Raw genomic sequence first — 24,416 nt, forward strand, 5'->3', positions numbered from 1 at the left:
TTAACCCATTCATATATTTATTTTACCTGTCAGATTTTATACAAATTATGCCATATTTCTCGGCACCAAATGATGTCAGAGTAGGCGTATACAAGTTTCTGTTCTCCTCTACCCCACTGCTACTGACTGTGGCCTGGAGAAGGAACGGAGACGCTCCTCAGTTGTGAGATTACGTTCACAAAGGAAACTGGTAATGCTAAGAAAATATTCATTGCGCGCTCGCTTTTCTCAATTCATAAATGCTGACTTAAATTTGTGGCGTTTTCAACTTGTTTGCCTCTAATATTACAATCATGAGGGAGTAAGGAATTAATATTTGTCGGTGCTTGGAGCTTGTTCATTTCCACAAACGCTCCCGACTTTTCCAATGATATGGCGTCACATCTCGAACACTTTCTCTCTTTTTGAATTCCAAATGTTGAAAATATGAACGAGATCATGTAGTAGTGAAGCTGGCATTTGGAGAGCCGTTAAACATCAGGAGTGGGTGCTGAACATGCCCATGCAGCTGTTTTCACAAGGTATCTAAATGAGTGCTTTCTGGAGTTAATGGCCAACTTTTCGCTACACCAATGAATGATTGGAGTGGAGACGGATTTCTGGAAGATGCAATAGCTGAATATGATAGGAACTAGGAAGGGCAATGAATGCAAAACTATGGATTTGGAAACGTTCCATACGCGTTGTGCTCTGGACTAAAAACATACCCCACACTTTACTGGCGCGTCCCAAATGAAAAAAGTTGTGAGTCGGTAGGCGGCGCACGTTCATACCTATGTTTTTCACTACCTTACTTAATTTGAACAGCAAACAAATGCAGAAAGGAGACGGGGTCGTCGGCACTGGCCACGATCTGCTGAATCACAACTATTTCGTACTGAAACTTCGCGACTGGGGACGCAGTGTTCCAGCCATGATTCAGGCTACCTTTGGGTGACATACCCAGCTTTTTAAAGCTTGTTGTTCATAGAAGGAGTGAATGTGGACAATTATGTTAGTTCCGTCCTAACACACTAAAGAAGAATGAATAACTATTTTTTGGGGGAATAGCATGAGATTTTTCTGATCCTCACCGCAGAGTCAAGACATCGATCATTCCCTGAGGGTGATCTACATAACTATAGGTTAAATTGCGGTCACTCAATGCGATCAGCTTCGATTCACCTGGCAGTTTCGATTGTAAATGATGATGAAGCTCAGTCGGCAATTCACTGTTTTTGGAAGTGCCATATTCTGTGTTGTAATCTTCTCATTGTACCTGATGCTGGATCACCTGCAATTAGACCATACCAAAAGTCCAAACAACGGTGGGGATAAATTGCAAAATGTAAGTTTTTCGATTTCGTTGGCTGTTTGGTTCAGATAAGCTACTTATTTTCTCACTTTTTGCAGTCTAGATCAGACATGCATGTATAAGGTCGTAGCGTATAACTTGAGTGCAACGTTGTTTTTACATGGTTGCACAAATATCAATGACTTTGTAAAGTAGCCCATTTCCTCAATATCCTATCTATGTTGTGTAGGCAATCACATAGAGAACTGGCGTTGATTGGCTGCTGTAGGCTTACTAATTAGCCTACAGTGTTATAACGTTACATCGTAGGCCTATCCAAGGTTCCAGACAATGTAAACATATTTTCAACTGTAGCCTGTACAGTAGGCTACATACTATAATTGTGTTACATGATAGAGTTATTGTCTTGCAACAGATATGGTTCCAATGAATACACACACACACACAAAATGCATATTGAGATCTTTTCGTGGGCCAGGTTGTGTGTTGCATAATTCCATTCCTGAATGAGTGAAAACTATTCTTCCTAAGAATACGGGTTGCCTCCCACAATATGAACAATGTTCCAGTGTACACCTATATTATTACACACCTATTATACACCCAGTGCTGTTTCCCTTGGTCTGGGATGTCTGAGACTAAGTGAAAACTGGTAAAAGTGGTAATGTTTGTCTAATAAGAAGGTGACTGACCACTTGTTTTCTATATAGTAGTCAATTTCACTTCCTGTCATTGAAGTCTTAAAAAATAAACCTATATACATTGACACTTTGTATTTGTCACCGTGGATGACATAGGTCCTCATTTTGGTAACACTACAATAATGTTACTTTTATAAAGGTTTACAATTAGTTTATTGGCAGTCATTTAAAATATTAATAGACTCATTATAACTCATTTATAAACACTCATTGCCTAATTATATGCATACTGTATTGTATACAGCCAGTAAACTTGTTCTCCCCTGTCCCTCCTTCTCGTTCATCAGGGCCAGTTGTCCATCCTGCAGGATAAGATTGACCGCTTGGAGAGGCTACTGTCAGAGAACAATGAGATCATAGCCAACATCAGGGACTCTGTGATCAACCTGAAGGAGTCGGTCATGGACGGCCGCGGGGGTCTTGACGGCAGGAACATGAGCCAAGGGCCCTATCTAGAACTGCTGGCTTTGCCTCCACTGGTCCTCCCTATTGACTCACAAGACTGTCAGTTTGCGGCAAGGGAGTTCTCCAAGCCAGCAGATGGGGTGCAGGTAAGAGTTTTATAAGGTGGATACAATGACAAACAAACAGTTCAGGTGTTCGTGTAGCAACATTGTTGTAGGATTGAACTGCGATCGGATCTGTTCAACATACTCCAGGGAAAGTTTGAAGTAAACGAACCTCCATGCACACAGTTAACTGCCAGTGTTTATTTTTATTGAACTCTAAATTTCACCTCTTTTAATAAGATACATCATTATATAAAGAGACACCATCATGATCTCATTACCATGATGCTAACCTTCCATGCTGAATTGCTCCCACCATCAGTGTGAAATATGAAGCCTTGTAATAGCCATGGGGACGATACTTATTGCAATGTGTCGTGGTTATGGTGTTGAAATGAAGGACAAATGTTAAAACCGTTACACTACCATTACACTACCATTACACTATGTGCCAAGAATATGTTATTGAATATTTTCCCAATTAATATTATGAGCTCACAGACTTCGTAATGCATTAGTATACAGCTCGAATGAATTCAAACAGGTGTAATCTGAATGGGTTTGGTTATATTATCTGGTCTGGTTGGACTATCCTTTTCCTTTCCAGGTAGTCCACCAAGTCAGGTGAGGTATTGAATGCCAGCTCATGGGAAATGTTTTTGGTTGTATATGTGGGAAACGCAAGAAGGGACTGCAGTTTGACTTGAAAGACAGGTTTCTTTAGAAAGAGTTAACACCTTAAGTCACTCTATACGCAAGAATGTCACAGATCGAAAAGAAACCTATCACTCCTGTGCTTAAATATACAGAATGAGACACCATATGTCTGTATATACATCAGGGCTCATCAACTAGATTCAGCCGCGGGCAGATTTTTTCATGAGAGGATGGTCGGGGGGCCGGAGCATAATTACAAATCATTTGTAGACTGCAAATTGACCGCAAGAAGCCCAAATAGATATAATGTTTGACTAAAACTGTCACGTCCTGGCCAGTATAAGGGTTAATTAGTATTGTAGTTTGGTCAGGACGTGACAGAGGGTATTTGTTTTATGTGGTTCAGGGTGGTGTGTTTGTTTAAAGGGTGTTTGATTTAGTATTTCCGGGGTTTTGGTTTATAGTCTATGTTTATGTATTTCTATGTCTAGTCTGGTGAGTGTGTTTCTATGTTGTGTTGATTGGGGTTGGGACTCTCAGTTGAAGGCAGGTGTTGTCTATCTGCCTTTGATTGAGAGTCCCATATAATTAGGGTGTGTTTGTGGTTGTTATTGGTGGGTGATTGTTCTGTGTTGAGCTTAGGTTTTGCCAGACTGTTTGTTGTCGTTCGTTCGTTCGTTTCTCGTGTTTGTTATTTTTGTATTCATTTTTTGAAGTTAATAAATTGCTGCGTTTTGGTCCTCCTTCACCGACGACAACCGTGACAAAAACATAATCATTTCAAACCTTGCTTACATTTATATACGATCACGCATCTCTCTATTATACGTGGGAATACTTGGGAACAGATTTCTTAAATTAAAATCACTTGGAGCTGATTTCCTGGTGTTTTTACAGTCTTTTATGTCCAACAATGAAAATTCCCCAAAATAATAATACAAAATAATTCATATATATATATATTTATTTATTTATTTAAATGTATTTTTTTTTTTTTTTAAATGCTCAAAAGACAAATAATAAAATCACATTTGGCCAGCGGGCCACCAGTTGGGGAACCCTGATATACAGTATATCTCATCATATTTGTTCTTGACATCAATCATGATAACAAGCTAATTTCTATGATTTATATTCCTGTTATTAAAATCATGGCTTTAGTCAGTGGCTCTCGTACCATAGAGCAGACATGATTTAATCTTGTCCTCTCTGTATCACATTCCATTCATTCCATCATTTTATTTGGCCAAAAGACAAAGAGACTTAAGTTGGTGTGAGTTCCAAAGAAACACCAAGCGGTCTCAGTTTGTGGTAGAATTTCCATCTCTCACTTGCCTTCTTCTGACCTGCTGATGTCACAGATATGACTGTTATCGTACACATATTTTCAGGAACAGATTCACTGCTTTCTTTCTTTCCTCTGTGGTGGATTAGGCACTGTGACTTAAAGTAAACACAAACTGAATCAAATACATGAAACTTCCTTGAACAAATTCTAGAGTACGTAGCCTAATAAAGTGAGGCTTTGCTGCAAACCATACATTTTAGTCATTTAGCAGATGCTCTTATCGAACCGACTTACAGTAGTGACTGCATCCATTTTTCATACTGGTCCCCCGTGGGAATCGAACCCACAACCCTGGCATTGCAAGTGCCATGCTCTACCAACTGAGCCAGGCGTGGCCCTATTTACCTCAAGAATATCCCACTATTTGTTTTTGTTGTTTATTTTTCAGTTGCTAGATGTGTATGACCTCCTGACCTTTGACAACCATGATGGGGGAGTGTGGAAACAAGGCTTTGATATCACCTACCAGGAGAATGAATGGGACAGCGAGCCACTGCAAGTCTTTGTTGTGCCCCACTCACACAATGATCCTGGTAAGCAGTGCACTACTTCTGAGCATTAAACGGACATTACACTCCAAAATCAGGTTGTAGTTCTTCACAATCGATGGCATGGGACATGGATTTATCTTGACACAAGACTACTTTAGAGGTTTGAAAACAATTGCAAAATGTTTATTTTTGAGTATATTGTCCCTTTAAAGCTAACCTGGAAACACTGGACATTGTTCTGTGACTTCTTTAATGCTTTGTTTTCTCTACTTAATGTAGTCACAACCTTGTGCAGACAGGAAGCAAGGCGTGGGCCGCTCCACAGCAGAGTCAGGATTCATATTTCGCTCCTTCCTGGGTTAATTGTGTTTCCTGGTTTGTCAAGGGAACAAGCATTATACCACAGTACATAACATATAGACAAGCATTATAGACGGGTCAACTGACAATGTCACGAAAACGATGCACGCGCTTCAATGGGGCAAAAGGCTGTGTGTTGTGATTCTGGATGGCCAGATAGCTACCAACAATGACAAGAAGCTGCCATGTGGGAATCGTAGGTGGCTCATTTCTTGTTTTGAGGAGGTTTGACTGATGTCACGTCTATGCTAATATGGCTACAATTCGCTACCTAGCTAACCAACAACTGTAACAATGTATTTGAGAGACAACAAGTGCTCATTGTGCACATTTATTTATGTTTTCAATAGGTATTGGAGACAAAATATAGTTTACATGTTGTCAACAATCTAAGCCAACCCAGTCTGTTTTGCACCATAGTTGTGCACATGTCTGTTTGGTTGCTAAACAACCAACCCGTCTATACCACAATATAAACTGGGTGGTTAGAGCCCTGAATGCTAATTGGCTGACAGCCGTGGTATATCAGACCATATACCACAATTATAACCTGGTTAGCAATGTAATTAGAGCAGTACAAATAACAGTTTTGTCATACCCATGGTATACGGTCTGATATACCATAGCTGTCAGCCAATCAGCATTCAGAGCTCAAACCACCCTGTTTATAATGTGGCATAGACGGGTTGCTTAATTATACAACATGAAGATGTGTGTGGGGTGGCACCACTACTGTAACAATGGAGAAAGAGACCTATTCTATCGGTTTTGACCATCAGTGTGTTTGACCTCTCATTATAAAAAAGGGCTTTCTTTCTTTCAAATGGCCTGATAATTATTGACAAGATGACATAGAGCAATTAATGAAAGTCTTGTCCTGTTACCTTTAGAAAAAATATATACAGTATCAGTCAAAATTTTGGACACACCAACTCATTCAAGGGTTTTTCTTTATTTTTACTACTTACTACATTGTAGAATAATAGTGAAGACATCAAAACAAATCAAAGAAGCCACCCTTTGACTTGATGATAGCTTTGCATATTCTTGGCATTCTCTCAACCAGCTTCATGAGGAATGCTTTTCCAACAGACTTGAAGGAGTTCCCACCTATGCTAAGCACTTGTTGTATGCTTTTCCTCCACTCTGCAGTCCAACTCATCCCAAACCATCTCAGTTGGGTTGAGATCGGGTGATTGTGGAGGCCAGGTCATCTGATGCAGCACTATCACTCTCCTTGGTCAAATAGCCCTTACATAGCCTGGAGGTGTGTTTTGGGTCTTTGTCCTGTTGAAAAACAAATGATAGTCCCACTAAGCGCATACCAGATGGGATTGCGTATTGCTGCAGAATGCTGTGGTAGCCATGCTGGTTGTGTGCCTTGAATTCTAAATAAATCACAGACATTGTCACCAGCAAAGCACCCACACACCATCACACCTCCTCCATGCTTCACGGTGGGAACCACACATGCTGAGATTTTTCGTTTACCTACTATGCGTCTCACAAAGACACAGTGATTGGAACCAAAAATCGTACATTTGGACTCATCAGACCAAAGGACAGATTTCCACCGGTCTAATGTCCATTGCTCGTGTTTTTTAGCCCAAGCTTATTGGTGTCCTTTTGTAGTGGTTTCAGCAATTCAACCATGAAGGCCTAATTCACGCAGGGTCCTCTGAACAGTTGATGTGTCTGTTACTTTAACTCTGTGAAGCATTTACTGTTACTTTAACTCTGTGAAGCATTTATTTGGGCTGCATTCTGAGGTGCAGTTAACTCTAATGAACTTTTCCTCTGCAGCAGAGGTAACTCTGGATTTTCCTTTCCTGTGCCGGTCCTCATGAGAACCAGTTTCATCATAGCGCTTGATGGTTTTTGTGACTGCACTTGAAGAAATGTTCAAAGTTCTTGAAATGTTCCGTAGTGACTGACCTTCATGTCTTAAAGTAATGATGGACTGTCGCTTCTCTTTGCTTGTTTGAGTTGTTCTTGCCATAATATGGACTTGGTGTTTTACCAAATAGGTCTATCTTCTGTATACCACCCCTACCTGGTCACGACATAGCTGATTGGCTCAAACGCATTAAGAAGGAAAGATATTCAACAAATTAACTTTTAACAATGGCACACCTGTTAATTGAAATGCATTCCAGGTGACTACCTCATGAAGCTGGTTGAGAGAATGCCATGAGTGTGCTTCCTGTTCACCCATGACTACATGGCCAGGCACAACTCCAACACAATCATTAAGTTTGCCCGACGACACAACAGTGGTCGGCCTGATTACCGACAACGATGAGACAGCCTATAGGGAGGAGGTCAGAGACCTGGCCGTGTGGTGCCAGGATAACAACTTCTCCCTCAACGTGATTAAGACAAAGGAGATGATTGTGGACTAAAGGAAACGGAGGACCGAGCATACCCCCATTCTCATCAACGGGGCTGTAGTGGAGCAGGTTGAGAGCTTTAAGTTCCTTGGTGTCTACTTTACCAACAAACTATCATGGTCCAAACACACCAAGACAGTCGTAAAGAGGGAACGACAAAGCCTATTCCCCCTCAGGAGACTGAAAAGATTTGGCATGGGTCCTCAAATCCTCAAAAGGTTCTATTGCTGCACCATCGAGAGCATCCTGACTGGTTGCATCACTGCCTGGTATGGCAACTGCTCGGCCTCTGACCGCAAGGCACTACAGAGGGTAGTGCCTACGGCCCAGTACATCACTGGGGCCAAGCTTCCTGCCATCCAGGAACTTTATACCAGGCGGTGTCAGAGGAAGGTCCTAAAAAACTCCAGCCAACCTAGTCATAGACTGTTCTCTCTGCTACCGCACGGCAAGTGGTACCGGAGCGCCAAGTCTCTAGGTCCAAAAGGCTTCTTAACAGCTTCTACCCCCAAACCATAAGACTCCTGAACAGCTAATCAAATGGCTACCCGGACTATTTGCATTGTCCCCTCTCCTCCCACCACCCCCTCTTTTACACTGCTGCGCCTCTCTGGTTATTATCTATGAATAGTCACTTTAACTCTACCTACATGTACATATTACCTCAATTACTTGGACTAACCTATGCCCCCGCACATCGACTCTGTACTGGTTCCCCGTGTATATAGCCTCCACATCGACTGTGTACTGGTTCCCCCTGTATATAGCCTCCACATCGACTGTGCACTGGTTCCCCCTGTATATAGCCTCCACATCGACTCTGTACTGGTTCCCCCTGAAAATAGCCTCCACATCGACTCTGTACTCATTCCCCCGTATATAGCCTCCACATCGACTCTGTACTGGTTCCCCCTGTATATAGCCTCCACATCGACTCTGTACGGGTTCCCCCTGTATATAGCCTCCACATCGACTCTGTACTGGTTCCCCCTGTATATAGCCTCCACATCGACTCTGTACTGGTTCCCCCTGTATATAGCCTCCACATCGACTCTGTACTGGTTCCCCCTGTATATAGCCTCCACATTGACTCTGTACTGGTTCCCCCTGTATATAGCCTCCACATCGACTCTGTACTGGTTCCCCCTGTATATAGCCTCCACATTGACTCTGTACTGGTTCCCCCTGTATATAGCCTCCACATTGACTCTGTACTGGTTCCCCCTGTATATAGCCTCCACATTGACTCTGTACTGGTTCCCCCTGTATATAGCCTCCACATTGACTCTGTACTGGTTCCCCCTGTATATAGCCTCCACATCGACTCTGTACTGGTTCCCCCTGTATATAGCCTCCACATCGACTCTGTACTGGTTCCCACTGTATATAGCCTCCACATTGACTCTGTACTGGTTCCCCCTGTATATAGCCTCGCTACTGCTGCTCTTTTATTTTTTATTTTTTACTTACGAGCTCTTAACTAACAATGCAGTTTTAAGAAAAATAAGTGTTAAGTAAAAAATAGATTAGTTAAAAAATAAAAGAGCAGCAGTAGCGAGGCTATATACAGTGGGAACCAGTACAGAGTCGATGTGGAGGCTATATACAGGGGGAACCAGTACAGAGTCGATGTGGAGGCTATATACAGGGGGAACCAGTACAGAGTCAATGTGGAGGCTATATACAGTGGGAACCAGTACAGAGTCGATGTGGAGGCTATATACAGGGGGAACCAGTACAGAGTCAATGTGGAGGCTATATACAGTGGGAACCAGTACAGAGTCGATGTGGAGGCTATATACAGCGGGAACCAGTACAGAGTCAATGTGGAGGCTATATACAGTGGGAACCAGTACAGAGTCAATGTGGAGGCTATATACAGTGGGAACCAGTACAGAGTCAATGTGGAGGCTATATACAGTGAGAACCAGTACAGAGTCAATGTGGAGGCTATATACAGGGGGAACCAGTACAGAGTCAATGTGGAGGCTATATACAGTGGAAACCAGTACAGAGTCAATGTGGAGGCTATATACAGGGGGAACCAGTACAGAGTCAATGTGGAGGCTATATACAGTGGAAACCAGTACAGAGTCGATGTGGAGGCTATATACAGGGGAAACCAGTACAGAGTCAATGTGGAGGCTATATACAGGGGGAACCCGTACAGAGTCGATGTGGAGGCTATATACAGGGGGAACCAGTACAGAGTCGATGTGGAGGCTATATACAGTGGAAACCAGTACAGAGTCAATGTGGAGGCTATATACAGGGGGAACCAGTACAGAGTCAATGTGGAGGCTATATACAGGGGGAACCAGTACAGAGTCAATGTGGAGGCTATATACAGGGGAAACCAGTACAGAGTCAATGTGGAGGCTATATACAGGGGGAACCCGTACAGAGTCAATGTGGAGGCTATATACAGGGGAAACCAGTACAGAGTCAATGTGGAGGCTATATACAGGGGGAACCAGTACAGAGTCAATGTGGAGGCTATATACAGGGGGAACCAGTACAGAGTCGATGTGGAGGCTATATACAGGGGGAACCATTACAGAGTCGATGTGGAGGCTATATACAGGGGGAACCAGTACAGAGTCAATGTGGAGGCTATATACAGGGGGAACCAGTACAGAGTCAATGTGGAGGCTATATACAGGGGGAACCAGTACAGAGTCAATGTGGAGGCTATATACAGGGGGAACCAGTACAGAGTCAATGTGGAGGCTATATACAGGGGGAACCAGCACAGAGTCAATGTGGAGGCTATATACAGGGGGAACCAGTACAGAGTCAATGTGGAGGCTATATACAGAGGGAACCAGTACAGAGTCAATGTGGAGGCTATATACAGGGGGAACCAGTACAGAGTCAATGTGGAGGCTATATACAGGGGGAACCAGTACAGAGTCAATGTGGAGGCTATATACAGTGGGAACCAGTACAGAGTCGATGTGGAGGCTATATACAGGGGGAACCAGTACAGAGTCAATGTGGAGGCTATATACAGGGGGAACCAGTACAGAGTCAATGTGGAGGCTATATACAGTGGGAACCAGTACAGAGTCGATGTGGAGGCTATATACAGGGGAAACCAGTACAGAGTCGATGTGGAGGCTATATACAGGGGAAACCAGTACAGAGTCAATGTGGAGGCTATATACAGTGGGAACCAGTACAGAGTCGATGTGGAGGCTATATACAGGGGAAACCAGTACAGAGTCGATGTGGAGGCTATATACAGGGGAAACCAGTACAGAGTCGATGTGGAGGCTATATACAGGGGGAACCAGTACAGAGTCAATGTGGAGGCTATATACAGGGGAAACCAGTACAGAGTCAATGTGGAGGCTATATACAGGGGGAACCCGTACAGAGTCAATGTGGAGGCTATATACAGGGGAAACCAGTACAGAGTCAATGTGGAGGCTATATACAGGGGGAACCAGTACAGAGTCAATGTGGAGGCTATATACAGGGGGAACCAGTACAGAGTCAATGTGGAGGCTATATACAGGGGGAACCAGTACAGAGTCGATGTGGAGGCTATATACAGGGGGAACCAGTACAGAGTCAATGTGGAGGCTATATACAGGGGGAACCAGTCTACACCTGTTGTATTCAGCGCATGTGACAAATACAAATTGATTTGATTTGATTTGAAGCTGTCAATAAGGCAAAGGGTGGCTACTTTGAAGAATCTTACTTTTTGATTTGTTTAACACTTCTTTGGTTACTGCATGTTTCCATATGTGTTATTTTATAGTTTTGATGTCTTCGCTGTTATTCTACAATGTAGAAAATAGTAAAAATTGTAAAAATTTACTGCTACTGTGTATATATCAGAAAAATAACACAATTGATAAGACGCATCAGAAGCCTGTTTTTAAAAATGTCTTCAATAGTACATTTTGCACAGAAACACAGCCTTTTAATGCTGCGTTGCAGTGTGACTTAAAGGCGTAGTCCCTCACCAGACATTCCAGAGACTAAGGCGTTAGTGTAGGCACTAAGAGTAGTCAGTGCTGGGCGTTTGTCACATCACGTGTAAGCACAGTAGCAGCATCTGCAGCCCAGTAACAGCCAAGGCCAACCTATTCTTTGTGCCTGAGATTGGGTAATTCTTCAGTAACCCAAGCTGGCTTTCTGGTTTAACTAGGCTGGTTTTCCGTTAGTTGTATACAGTAGCTAATGACAATACTCATGCCCTTGCACAGTTTAAAAGCACTCATGCCTGTGTGCCTTCTACTGAATTATTTATCCTATTTTATCTTGCAGTGGAAATACTCTTTTGAATGCATTGATTTTCATTGGAAGTATGATGACATTATGTTGTTAAATCAATGGATGTGGCAAATTGATTGAACCACATGTTCTGCTCATTCACCTGATGATGATGGCTTTATTGACTCAGTTTATTGACTCTATGGTAGACACACACACACACACACACAGACACACAGACAGTCTACAGTTGTAATGCATGCTCTACCACTTTGTCATATTTGTCCATTTGTACGTTCTCAGGATGGCTGAAGACGTTTGACGAATACTACCGGGACCAGACCCAGCACATCCTGAACAACATAGTGGTGAAACTCCACGAGGACAGCCGCAGGAAAATGATCTGGTCCGAGATCTCCTACTTCTCCAAGTGGTGGGACAACATCGACGACCAGAAGAGAGACGCTGTCAAGAGGTAGTCTGTCTGTCTGTCTCTGTCATTCTAGCTTCAAGGTGATACTGAAATCAATATGAGCAGCAAATCACTTATGGTTTATGTTATTGTTTTGTTGATATAGCTTGGCTGCTGTAAACGTGGAATCTAATTCCTCATTGGATTTACAATAAGATTCCGATGCTCCTCTGTAATTCCCATTGTAATTAAAGCAAGGTTATGCCTTGCTTAGGGCTAGCAGTTTTATAGGGTTTCTAAAAAATTTAATTAAATTAGAAGTGACTCACTGGACAAAAACTGGTCAAATCAATGTTTTTTCCACGTCATTTTAACCAAAAAAATGATATGTGATAACTAGGGTTGGGTGGTATCCAGATATTCATACCGTCATACCATTTCTGTACCATACCAGGGTATACGCTATTACCGGAAGTGCACACAAGAAGCACTATTTTTTTGACGCACAAAACAAATTAGGCAACAGGGATCTTGATCCAGGAAGGGATTGAATGTCTCTGCTGTAACCAAGAATCTTGATCTTGACATCTAGACACTTAGCAAGTTAGCAAACCAAATGCATAGCTGGAGCCCTGAGCCGGATATGATTTATTTGACACTTAATTTTAACTGTAAGAAATCTAAATCTAACTTACACTGAGTGTACAAAATATTAGGAACACCTTCCTAATATTGCGTTGCAGCCCTTTTTCCCTCAGAACAGCCTCAATTCATCAGGGCATGGACTACAAGGTGTGGAAAGCGTTCCACAGGGATGCTGGCTCATGTTGACCCCAGTGCTTCCCACAGTTGTGTCACGTTAGATGGTTGTCATTTGGGTGGTGGACCATTATTGATACACGGGAAACTTGAGCATGAAAAACCCGTCAGCGTTGCAGTTCTTGACACACTCAAACCAGAGCCTCGCACCTACTACCATACCCCATTCAAAGGGACTTCAATCTTTTGTCCTGCCCATTCACCCTCTGAATGGCACACATACACAATCCATGTCTCAAAGCTTAAAAATTCTTCTATAATCTGTTTCCTCCCCTTCATCTACACTGATTGAAGTGGATTTAACAGGTGACATCAATAAGGGATCATAGCTTTCACCTGGATTCACCTGGTCAGTCTATGTGATGGAAAGAGCAGGTGTTCCTAATATTTTGTACACTCAGTGTATAGCATGCATGCACTCCTGCAGCCGCGGCGAGGGGAAATACCCCGTTATACGGTATATTGTCCAAGCCTAGTGATGGTATAAGGGAACGTAAGAGATTTTCGTATTTTGTTCACCTAACTTTTAACATAAATCCTAGTTTACAGTAAAAACCATATTTACTCTGTCTGGTAACAGGAGTAAATTGGTTTGAATTGCCTTAACCAGCTAAACTGTCTATGGTCTTGAGGTCATCAAATCAATTTTGCTTGTGAGAGGCACATAGCTTAATACTGGCACATAGGTTAACACATGTTGTCGCTCACTCTGCCTCAGTCTCTTTAGCCACTTTAATAATTAAAAATAGGATGTAATAAGTGTATCACTAGTCACTTTAAACAATGCCACTTTATATAATGTTTACATACCCTACATTACTCATCTCATATGTATATACTGTACTCTATACCATCTACTGCATCTTGCCTATGCCGTTCGGCCATATACTCATCCATATATTTATATGTACATATTCTTATTCATTCCTTTACACTTGTGTGTAAAAGGTAGTTGTTGTGAAATTGTGTAATGGTTCTCTACTTCTGAAAACAGCCCCCAAAGCAAGAAGCAGGGTGTCACAAATGCTGTGTGCAAATGCTGTGTGCATTGGCCATGCTCACAACGAGCTACTGACGGGTAGGGTTCAGCAGCTAGCCTTGGGGGATACACAAACTGTGTATGAAATGCAATAAACATTTCAGCTGGAGGTTAGAATTCCAATTAGGAGCACAAAAAAACATCCTTAAGGTGAAGAATAGAGGGAGATCTAACGCAAATATTTATTCACTATTGATTTGATGCGCAGGGAGTTCTAAGCAAACCAGATCAATTTTTTTTAAATTATTATATTCTGTGTTTACTATTTTTTTGTTGAGTGTCATTGCTTATGTAATAACTTATTTTCTTTGCATGTTTTATTTTATGTCAGCAAATTGAAGGTCTGGCGCTTAATGATAAAATGTTCCCTGTTACAGTACACGGAGAAGCATCGCTCGAGAAATTCGAACAAACGACCTCATTAATTCTTTAGAACTTTTAGAATTGGAAAGGAACATGTTTTTGAGCGGCGTGTTTTGGTTTGTTGAAGGGACGTGTCCATCCGTCCTCGTTAGGATGCGGTGTTGCTATCTGCTAAGTGAAGATGGCACCTGCTTTCACTACTCCAACTCTTCAACACCAGGACAGACCTACACGACACACCACTTCCACCTGTCCAATCATAGAACAATGAAGGAAACCTTCTGGTGATTGAATGATACCAAAGAAGTATCACATTTCCGTGGAGAGAAAATAAAGAGCAATTTCAACTTGTTATTACGAAAATTGCTGAGTCGTTGTCCTTTGTTTTGCTTATCCATGCTCTTATTTAAGGGGCTCGCCAGGGACACGTTAGGGAAGTCTGCAATTGAAATATGCTCGGCGAACAGAGAAAAGATGCTGAATCGCAATCATAGCAAGGTTTCCTGTCCTAACAAGAGATGGGAGTAACTCCTGAGGTGCTTGATTTTACTCTTAGGACTTAGGAGTAAGACAATTCAACAGCTACAGAGAAGAAGATGGTTCTTGTTGTCGCAATAAGTAGGGCCATGATTTTATTTCTCAGCCACACATGAGGTGATGTCTCGTGCAACTAAGGGTGCGTTTGTAAATTCACTCTGGCTATCTACACCGATTTCAGAGCACTCTCGTCTGAGTGTGCCAGAGCACAGAATAACTGATGAATTTACAAACGCGCAACCCCCTTCTGAATATGACCGGTGTCAGTAAACATCTGCAAAAAAACATTCAATTGTTGCCAACCCCACAGTTACAGTCACCAACGCTCTAGATAACATGAAAACTAGGGAGAGTAAAATGGTCATAGTGAGGTGTTCTCTCATGTGTGTTTGGAAGTAGCTAGCAAGCTAGCCAACTTTAGTCAGTTAGGTCACAACGCTTAAATCAACCCTACTCCTCGGCCAGGGCGTCCAGTGTGTGCTATGAACGCTCCAAGATTTACAAACGGACAGTTCCTCTGTGGAGATTAGAGAACCTTCCAGAAGGACAACCGTCTCTGTAGCACTCCACCAATCAGGCCTTTATGCTAGAGTGACAACGCTCTGAATTTATGAACGCCCAGAACGCACTCTGGCACTCCATAGTGAATTTACAAACACACCCTAAGATCTATTACACCTTTAGAATTTACAAACACACCCTAAGATCTATTACACCTTTAGAATTTACAAACACACCCTAAGATCTATTACACCTTTAGAATCTACAAACACACCCTAAGATCTATTACACCTTTAGAATTTACAAACACACCCTAAGATCTATTACACCTTTAGAATTTACAAACACACCCTAAGATCTATTACACCTTTAGAATGTCTTATTTTTAGGGTTGCAAAATTCCGGTAATTCTCCCAAAATTCCCCGGTTTTCCAGAAATCCTGGTTTGAGGATTCGTAGTATTCTTGCTGATTCCCTTGGAATTCCAGGAATCTTCCAAGCAGGATTTCTGGACAACTGGGAAATTTGGACAAGTTACTGGAATTTTGCAGGTTCCTGACCATATAACATCCATTTTGAAATCTGGTATTTTTTTTTATTTTTACAATTAATACAATACATTTTTTTTACATTCAACCTGCAATTTTGAATGGAAAAAGAAGCTCATAAATTGATAAAGCTGCATGGTTTTTGTATAGCCTTTTCTTTTGGCTTTGAGCTATGAATTGGTAATTGACTGAGCTGATTGTCTTAGAGCCTGAATGATAATTTTCCTCTATGTTGTTTAGTCTGTTTGAGCAAGGCCAGTTGGAGATCACAACGGGAGGCTGGGTGATGCCTGATGAAGCCAACTCGCATTACTTTGCATTAATTGACCAGCTATTGGAGGGACACCAATGGTTGGAGAGAAATGTGGGTGAGTGCATAAAATATCAGGAGTTAGTTATCTGGAAAGAGATCATAAAAAGGACATTTGTTGGCAAGCACAACATATTGGTTATTTTGCATGATTCAAACAAAATGATTAGCACACTTTAACCATCAGAGATTTTATCTATCGATTTATATATCAAATGAAATGTATTTATAATGCCCTTTTTACATCAGCCAATGTCACCAAGTGCTTATACAGAAACCCAGCCTAAAACCCCAAACAGCAAGCAATGCAGAAAAACTCCTTAGAAAGGCAGGAACCTAGGACGAAACCTAGAAAGGAACCAGGCTCTGAAGGGTGGCCAGACCTCTTCTGGCTGTGCTGGGTGGAGATTATAAGTGTACATGGCCATTAATTGTTCTTCCAGATGCTCAAACGTTCATAGTTGACCAGCAGGGTCAAATAATAATCGCAGTAGTTGTAGATTGTGCAACAGGTTAGCACCTCAGGAGTAAATGACAGTTGACTTTTCATAGCCGAGCATTCAGAGGTTGAGAGAGAGGTTGAGAGAGAGGTTGAGAGAGAGGTTGAGAGAGAGAGAGGTTGAGAGAGAGAGAGAGAGGTTGAGAGAGAGAGAGAGGTTGAGAGAGAGAGAGGTTGAGAGAGAGAGAGAGGTTGAGAGAGAGAGAGGTTGAGAGAGAGAGAGAGAGAGAGAGAGAGAGAGAGAGAGAGAGAGAGAGAGAGAGGAACAGCAGGTCCGGGACAAGGTAGCACGTCCAGTGAACAGGTCAGGGTTCCATAGCCGCAGGCAGAACAGTTGAAACTGGAGCAGCAGCACGACAGGGTAGCATGACAAGGTATGAACAGATGAACCCAGTGGCAGCTGGTGACTTAAAAAGTTAGGGAGGATGACTGATGCAAATGTGTTGATTCAGAGTTCAAACAACCTTTTAATTATGCTAATTATTGACCTGTGTAACATATGTTTATTTCAAGGATTTTTACGTAATGTTTCATCGTTTTTTATTGTTTAGAATTTTTCCTCAAAAAAGGACTGTTGCCAACCTCCTCTGCATGAACCTGAATTCTCCCTCTATTCTCCCCTGTTAGGAGTGAAACCCCAGACGGGCTGGGCTGTGGATCCGTTTGGCCACTCCCCTACCCAGGCGTACCTGTTGAAACAAGCTGGCCTGGCCAACATGCTCATCCAGAGGGTGCACTACTCCGTCAAGAAACACTTTGCCAGTCAGAAGACCCTGGAGTTCTTTTGGAGACAGAACTGGGGCAAGTAACCAGACTAAATGTAGCCCTGTGGCTCTCCCAGGGTGCTCTTCCAGAGTCAGTGTTTCCCCTAGCTAGAAGGTAAGGGGTCCTGCCCCACTTATACAGTTGTAGGGGAAACACTGCTCAGTGTTTACACTACTGTAGCATTCAACATGCCGGAGATCCAGTCCTCATGCCTCTGTTCTCAGTGGTTCAGGTACTATCTTAGCTATTAAATTAAGCATTTAGCATATACAAAGTCCTAGTTCTACTGCAAGTCTATGGACAGAAACAAAAGAACATGACCTCAGAGGAGTACATACTCATGTAGTCAGTAGAAAACAAATCCTTCCAATTCCTGTACATATTTGGTGTGACAGATGCTATGGATGGTTTGATGCCATGTGTTGAACTCTAGGCAGTCAGCTTGTGTAACTAACAGCACTCGGATAAGCGGCAGCAGCATCTGCTGCCTACAGTATTGAGCCGCTCAGACCATCAGCAGGGGGATTTCTTATGTCCATAGATAATTATGTGGGTGCTTTTATTATTCCTATTTAACACATGTAAAAGTGTGTATTTGATTTATTTTTTGCGTATCCCAATTCCTCCTGAGACATGCTCAGAAAGTGGAGTCACGGCCAGGTTTAGCCATTATTAACAGTGACCCTGGAGCAATTAGGGTTAAGTGCCTTGCACAAGGGCACGTCAACAGATATTTCACCTAGTCGGCTCGAGGATTCGAACTAGCGACCTTTTGGTTACTGGCCCAACGCTCTAACCGCCAGGTTACCTACCTTACACAAGTGTCATATGAAGGCATGCTCCTTTCTCTTTGGTCTCATCTTATAGCATCTGTGGTAGAAGGGATTCTCTTTGTATGGACTGAGGCCTGCATGACTTAAACATGTCTGGCTGGTACTTCATGCAATGAACAGACCTGGGTTCAAATAGTGTTGGGTTCCTTTCTATTTGCATTTGATTGAGCCTGACAGGAGTGCCAGATGGGCGGGTTTGCACTTTTGCGACTATTCCGTTTGTTCCATTGCGCCAGGCCAGCTTGAAAGAAAACAAACAGTTTGAACCTTGGTCTGGTGATGAGCTTGTTGATTGATAAGAAGAATGTAGACCTCAGCCTCATGACTAGAGGGATGGAGAGTTTTGGAGGTCAAAGGTCTGATTCACATTGGCCATGAACCGTGTGTGTGTGTGTGTGTGTGTGTGTGTGTGTGTGTGTGTGTGTGTGTGTGTGTGTGTGTGTGTGTGTGTGTGTGTGTGTGTGTGTGTGTGTGTGTGTGTGTGACAGGGAGCAGTTGGTAACAGAACAGGCATTTGTTAGTTAGTGGTTCCATGCCGCTATGATGCATCTAAACGGGTGATTACTCAAACCTCTAAGCCAAATGATGTAGCACTCATTCATGCATCTGCAATACCAAAGAGAGCGTCTGTCTGTACAAGTTGTTATTTACGTCATGAAAATGATCAAATACTGTTATGATTATTTAATAGCAGACAATGATGAAAGATCAGATCAGGTTGTGTTCTGTTCGTATGGTTTTATGTAATTCTCAGTGTTATAGAGTTGAGTTGAGTACTTCTTGATGAAAAACTAGAGTACTGTTTATTTGGCAATGTGGTGCAGTTCTCCCAGTATGGCCAAAGGGGATACACACCCTAATTATATAGCTTAGACTCTGGACAATGTTTTGAAATATATTATCTACATGAGTAAAAGTCTTGTGGGTTTTAATTTGGAAGACTTGAATGAAATTAAAGTTGAATGAATAGTTGAATAACAGTCTGAGAATGTTGTTTTACCTAACGTACTCACTATACTGGTCAAATAGCACTAAAATATGGTATATTATAGAAGCTTTCTGAACACTGTCATCTGTATGCTCCTCACCCTCTATATTCCCTTCAGGGTGGGTTCAATTCCATTTCAATTCCAGTCAATTCAGGAAGTACAACGATTCCAATTCTAATTCTCTTCCAATACTGTTCAATGAGGAACACGTGGAATTGGAATTTGGTTTACTTTCTGACTTGACTAGAATTTAAATGGAATTGACCCCAACCCTGATTCCCTCTATTCATATAAAATTCAGGGGTCAAATACATGTCATGGAAAACTGACATTGATGTAGTGGTTGGAAACGCCTCTCTGTGCTCTTGTTTTGAGAGACAGACATCCTGTGGAATAATAGAGAGCATGGCTAGAAATGTGCCATGTGGGAGATGACAGGAAGTGGGCCCCTTCCACTGCTGGACAAATAGGATTTAATCTCTCTCGCCGATTAGTCATCGGTTCAATGCCAGATCAGATTATATCCATCAAAGTTATTTAATATCATTATCATCGACCAGGCATGAGTTTTAATTCTAACAAGGTATAAATGTTAGTACTTTTGAATAACGCATGCATGCCATGGCCAGTCTCTTTGAGATAGAAATGTAATTACATGCTAGCTATATGTTTACAGTTCATGTTCTGAAATGTTGTCTTTGTACTGTCAAATGCAAGTACCACACATGAAGTACCCGTAAGAAAAAATACATCTATTTTATGTTCTGTTTTAATGTTCTATTTTATTCTATTTCAAATCAAATTGCATTTGTCGCAGACACATATTTTAATGCAGGTGCAGCAAAATGCTTATGTTTCTAGTTCCAACAGTGCAGTAATACCGAACAATACACACATCCAAAAAAGAAAAAGAAAGAAATTAAGAAATATCAGATGGACAAGGCTTGTATTTCATGTTCTATCTGTGTGCAGACCCAGCCTCCAGCACAGACATTCTATGCCACATGATGCCCTTCTACAGTTATGATGTTCCCCACACGTGTGGTCCCGACCCCAAGATCTGCTGCCAGTTTGACTTCAAAAGACTTCCTGGTGGGCGGGTCAGCTGTCCATGGAGGGTCCCCCCTCAGCCAATCACGGATGAGAACGTACAACACAGGTGACCAATTACATAGAAATGGAATGAGAATGATATACTTTATTATTATTATAATTATTATTATTATGTATCTCTATAACCACTGGACTTGGCTGTGAAATACAAAATTCAAATCACAAAATCTTTATTGTCCCATTGGATTTACTTGAGGCAGGAAATTGTCTTTGGCTTGAGGCTCACAGTAAAAAAAAAAAGGCTTGTCTCCCAAAAAAACAGAACATTTTACAAACACTGGTTTATGTGGTAGACAGACAGTCCACATTCTCTCCATGTTGATGGTGTTATGGTGTCTCCATGTTGATGGTGTTATGGTGTCCTCAGTGTGATGGTGTTATAGACAAGGATCAAACACGTTGTGTGAACAAGATAAGACATTGACGCCACTGTAGGATAATCTGTTGTGGTAATAGGAATTTCAGATGGCGTCTGTTTTTCTAACAGAAGGCTCTGATGATAAGTGGACTTTCTGATTCAGTAGCATATCCAAGAGGAACTTGTTTGCACCCAGTGTTCCCTTGGTGTCTGATTGCACAACATGGCCCTAACAGATAGCGGCAGATGGACAAGGGTTGGACTAGAGAATTGGGAGGCATTAAATGTCTAAAAAGTCATATATGGAAATACACAAGCAACCCCTCTCCACACTTAATATGTCATGAAAAATTGTGACTCCGTTGTAGTAGTCAACTCTTTTTCCCATAATCCCAAGGGTTCAGATGCTGCTGGACCAGTACAGGAAGAAGTCCAAGCTGTTCCGAACCAAGGTGGTGATGGTCCCCCTAGGGGATGACTTCCGCTATGCAGAGGCCTTGGAGTGGGACCAGCAGTTCCAGAACTACCAGAAGCTCTTTGACTACATTAACTCTCATCCAGAACTACACGTCAAGGTCTGACTTGTGACTTGGGTGCTGGAATGTTGTGTGAATATGCAGGAGTAGAGTTTTGTTTAGCCATTTCCTTTTATGGATGCCATCTTTAATTCAGGTTTATTGGGTTTGCATTGTTGGAAGATGGTGGGGTGTAAGGTTTTGATGCAGCGCATAATTGGAATGACTGATGCCCGATAGTGTAATGGTGTGTTTCGTTGGCTCCCTAATTCCTGCCCTTCTTGATTTTTTCGTGTGTGTCCAGCTATTGCAATGGTACACTGCTCTCAATAAAGCAGAAAAGTAAACTACCCTGCAGCATTGATAGATCTATTTTCAGTTTGTCTCTCAGGTACTCTATCATAAATCTGCTTTATATTCCAACTGACGTATTCTGTTCTAGGCTCAGTTCGGCACCATCACGGATTACTTCAATGCTCTTCGTAAATCGGCCATAGACCCCGGTCACGCTAGTGTCTCTTTACCGGTGGTCAGCGGCGACTTCTTCACCTACGCAGACCGAGATGACCACTACTGGAGTGGCTACTTCACCTCCCGACCCTTCTACAAACGCCTGGACCGTGTGCTGGAGTCACACCTCAGGTAGAAGCACATGTAGTTCCTTTTCTGCAACTTATTTGTCCTTCTTAATTTCTTATTTCTCATTTTCAGGCAAGGCAACAACGGAGGCCCGAGAGGCAGGGCCCCAAAAAAATTTTTTTGGGGGGGGCACACGGGTAGATTGGCTAAGGCGGTTTTAAGTCTATGTGTGTATGTAAACTTCTGACTTCAACTGTATATATGGCATATAAACATGTATATTAGCATACTTTATTTCTAGATAGACCAAGTCTTGTGGTTTGGCTGTTTCCCAGCAGCAACTCTAGTCTAGATAAATAAATAATCTATGTTGGTTGGTGTAACGTCGGTCGTTAAAGGTAGACCAAGGCGCAGCATGGGTTGGGTTCATCATATTTTATTTAACGGTGAACCAGCAAAAAACAAAGCAATGAACAACACAACGAATGAAAAGTTTTGCAGGCTACTAACAGCAATACAAAAACAAGATCCCACAAACACAGGTGGAAAAAAGGCTACCTAAGTATGGCTTCCAATCAGAGACAACGATAGACACCGGCCTCTGATTGGAAACCATACCCAGCCAAAACACAGAAAATAAAACATAGAATGCCCACCCCACACCCTGACCTAACCACATAGAGAAACAAACCCTCTCTCTCAGGTCAGGGCGTGACACTTGGTCTATTGTTTGGCCAATTGACAGCTAAATTCGAATTCCCTCATAGGGAAAGGTGTCACGCCGTTGACCACCGGTAAAGAGGCACTAGCGTGACCGGGGTCTATGGCCGATTTACGAAGAGCATTGAAGTAATCTGTGATGGCCTCCTTGCTCGCACACACTTTTTCAGTTCTCCCCACAAATTTTCTATAGGATTGAGGTCAGGCCTTTGTGATGGCCACTCCAATATCTTGACTTTGTTGTCCTTAAGCCATTTTGCCACAACTTTGGAAGTATGCTTGGGGTCATTGTCCATTTGGAAGACCAATTTGCGACCAAGCTTTAACTTCCTGACTGATGTCTTGAGATGTTGCTTCAATATATCCACATCATTTTCCTGCTTCATGATACTATCTATTTTGTGAAGTGCTCCAGAAAAGTAATCTACCCTGCAGCATTGATAGATCTATTTTCAGTTTGTCTCTCAGGTACTCTATCATAAATCTGCTTTACATTCCAACTGACGTATTCTGTTCTAGGCTCAGTTCGGCACCATCACGGATTACTTCAATGCTCTTCGTAAATCGGCTATAGACCCCGGTCACACTAGTGTCTCTTTACCGGTGGTGAGCGGCGACTACCTTTACCTACGAGGGAATTCCAATTTAGCTGTCAAGTCAAGTCAAGTCAAATTTATTTATATAGCCCTTCGTATATCAGCTGAAATCTCAAAGTGCTGTACAGAAACCCAGCCTAAAACCCCAAACAGCAAGCAATGCATGTGAAAGAAGCACGGTGGCTAGGAAAAACTCCCTAGGAAAAACTCCCTAGAAAGGCCAAAAACCTAGGAAGAAACCTAGAGAGGAACCAGGCTATGAGGGGTGGCCAGTCCTCTTCTGGCTGTGCCTGGTGGATATTATAACAGAACATGGTCAAGATGTTAAAATGTTCATAAATGACCAGCATGGTCAAATAATAATAATCAGAGTAGTTGTCGAGGGTGCAACAAGCACGTCCGGTGAACAGGTCAGGGTTCCGTAGCCGCAGGCAGAACAGTTGAAACTGGAGCAGCAGCATGGCCAGGTGGACTGGGGACAGCAAGGAGTCATCATGCCAGGTAGTCCCGAGGCATGGTCCTAGGGCTCAGATCAGAGAAAGAAAGAAAGAGAGAAAGAGAAAATTAGAGAGAGCATATTTAAATTCACACAGGACACCGGATAAGACAAGAGAATACTCCAGATGTAACAGACTGACCCTAGCCCCCCGACACATAAACTACTGCAGCATAAATACTGGAGGCTGAGACAGAAGACACTGTGGCCCCATCCGATGATACCCCCGGACAGGGCCAAACAGGCAGGATATAACCCCACCCACTTTGCCAAAGCACAGCCCCCACACCACTAGAGGGATGTCTACAACCACCAACTTACCGTCCGAAGACAAGGCCGAGTATAGCCCACAAAGATCTCCGCCATGGCACAACCCAAGGGGGGGCGCCAACCCAGACAGGAAGACCACATCAGTGACTCAACCCACTCAAGTGACGCACCCCTCCC

General features: G+C 42.5%; 1 protein-coding gene across 2 annotated transcripts in view; it reads left to right on the plus strand.

Moving 5' to 3' along the window:
• The first annotated feature begins 214 nt into the window (after positions 1-214).
• LOC115149336 (alpha-mannosidase 2) overlaps positions 215-24,416 on the plus strand; it is a 71,871-nt gene continuing 47,669 nt past the window's right edge. Inside the window, exons 1-9 of one of the 2 annotated variants that reach the window (XM_029692123.1) lie at positions 215-1,327; positions 2,283-2,546; positions 4,898-5,042; positions 12,281-12,452; positions 16,437-16,564; positions 17,633-17,806; positions 20,565-20,751; positions 21,461-21,638; positions 22,021-22,220. In XM_029692123.1, coding sequence (XP_029547983.1) covers positions 1,184-1,327; positions 2,283-2,546; positions 4,898-5,042; positions 12,281-12,452; positions 16,437-16,564; positions 17,633-17,806; positions 20,565-20,751; positions 21,461-21,638; positions 22,021-22,220 — 1,592 coding nt within the window. In that variant the 5' untranslated portion in view covers positions 215-1,183. The remainder of the gene's footprint in view (positions 1,328-2,282; positions 2,547-4,897; positions 5,043-12,280; positions 12,453-16,436; positions 16,565-17,632; positions 17,807-20,564; positions 20,752-21,460; positions 21,639-22,020; positions 22,221-24,416) is intronic. The other variant, XM_029692122.1, reaches the window with a different exon arrangement.

The sequence above is a fragment of the Salmo trutta genome, chromosome 15 (genome assembly GCF_901001165.1).
Source record: "Salmo trutta chromosome 15, fSalTru1.1, whole genome shotgun sequence".
NCBI lineage: Eukaryota > Metazoa > Chordata > Actinopteri > Salmoniformes > Salmonidae > Salmo > Salmo trutta.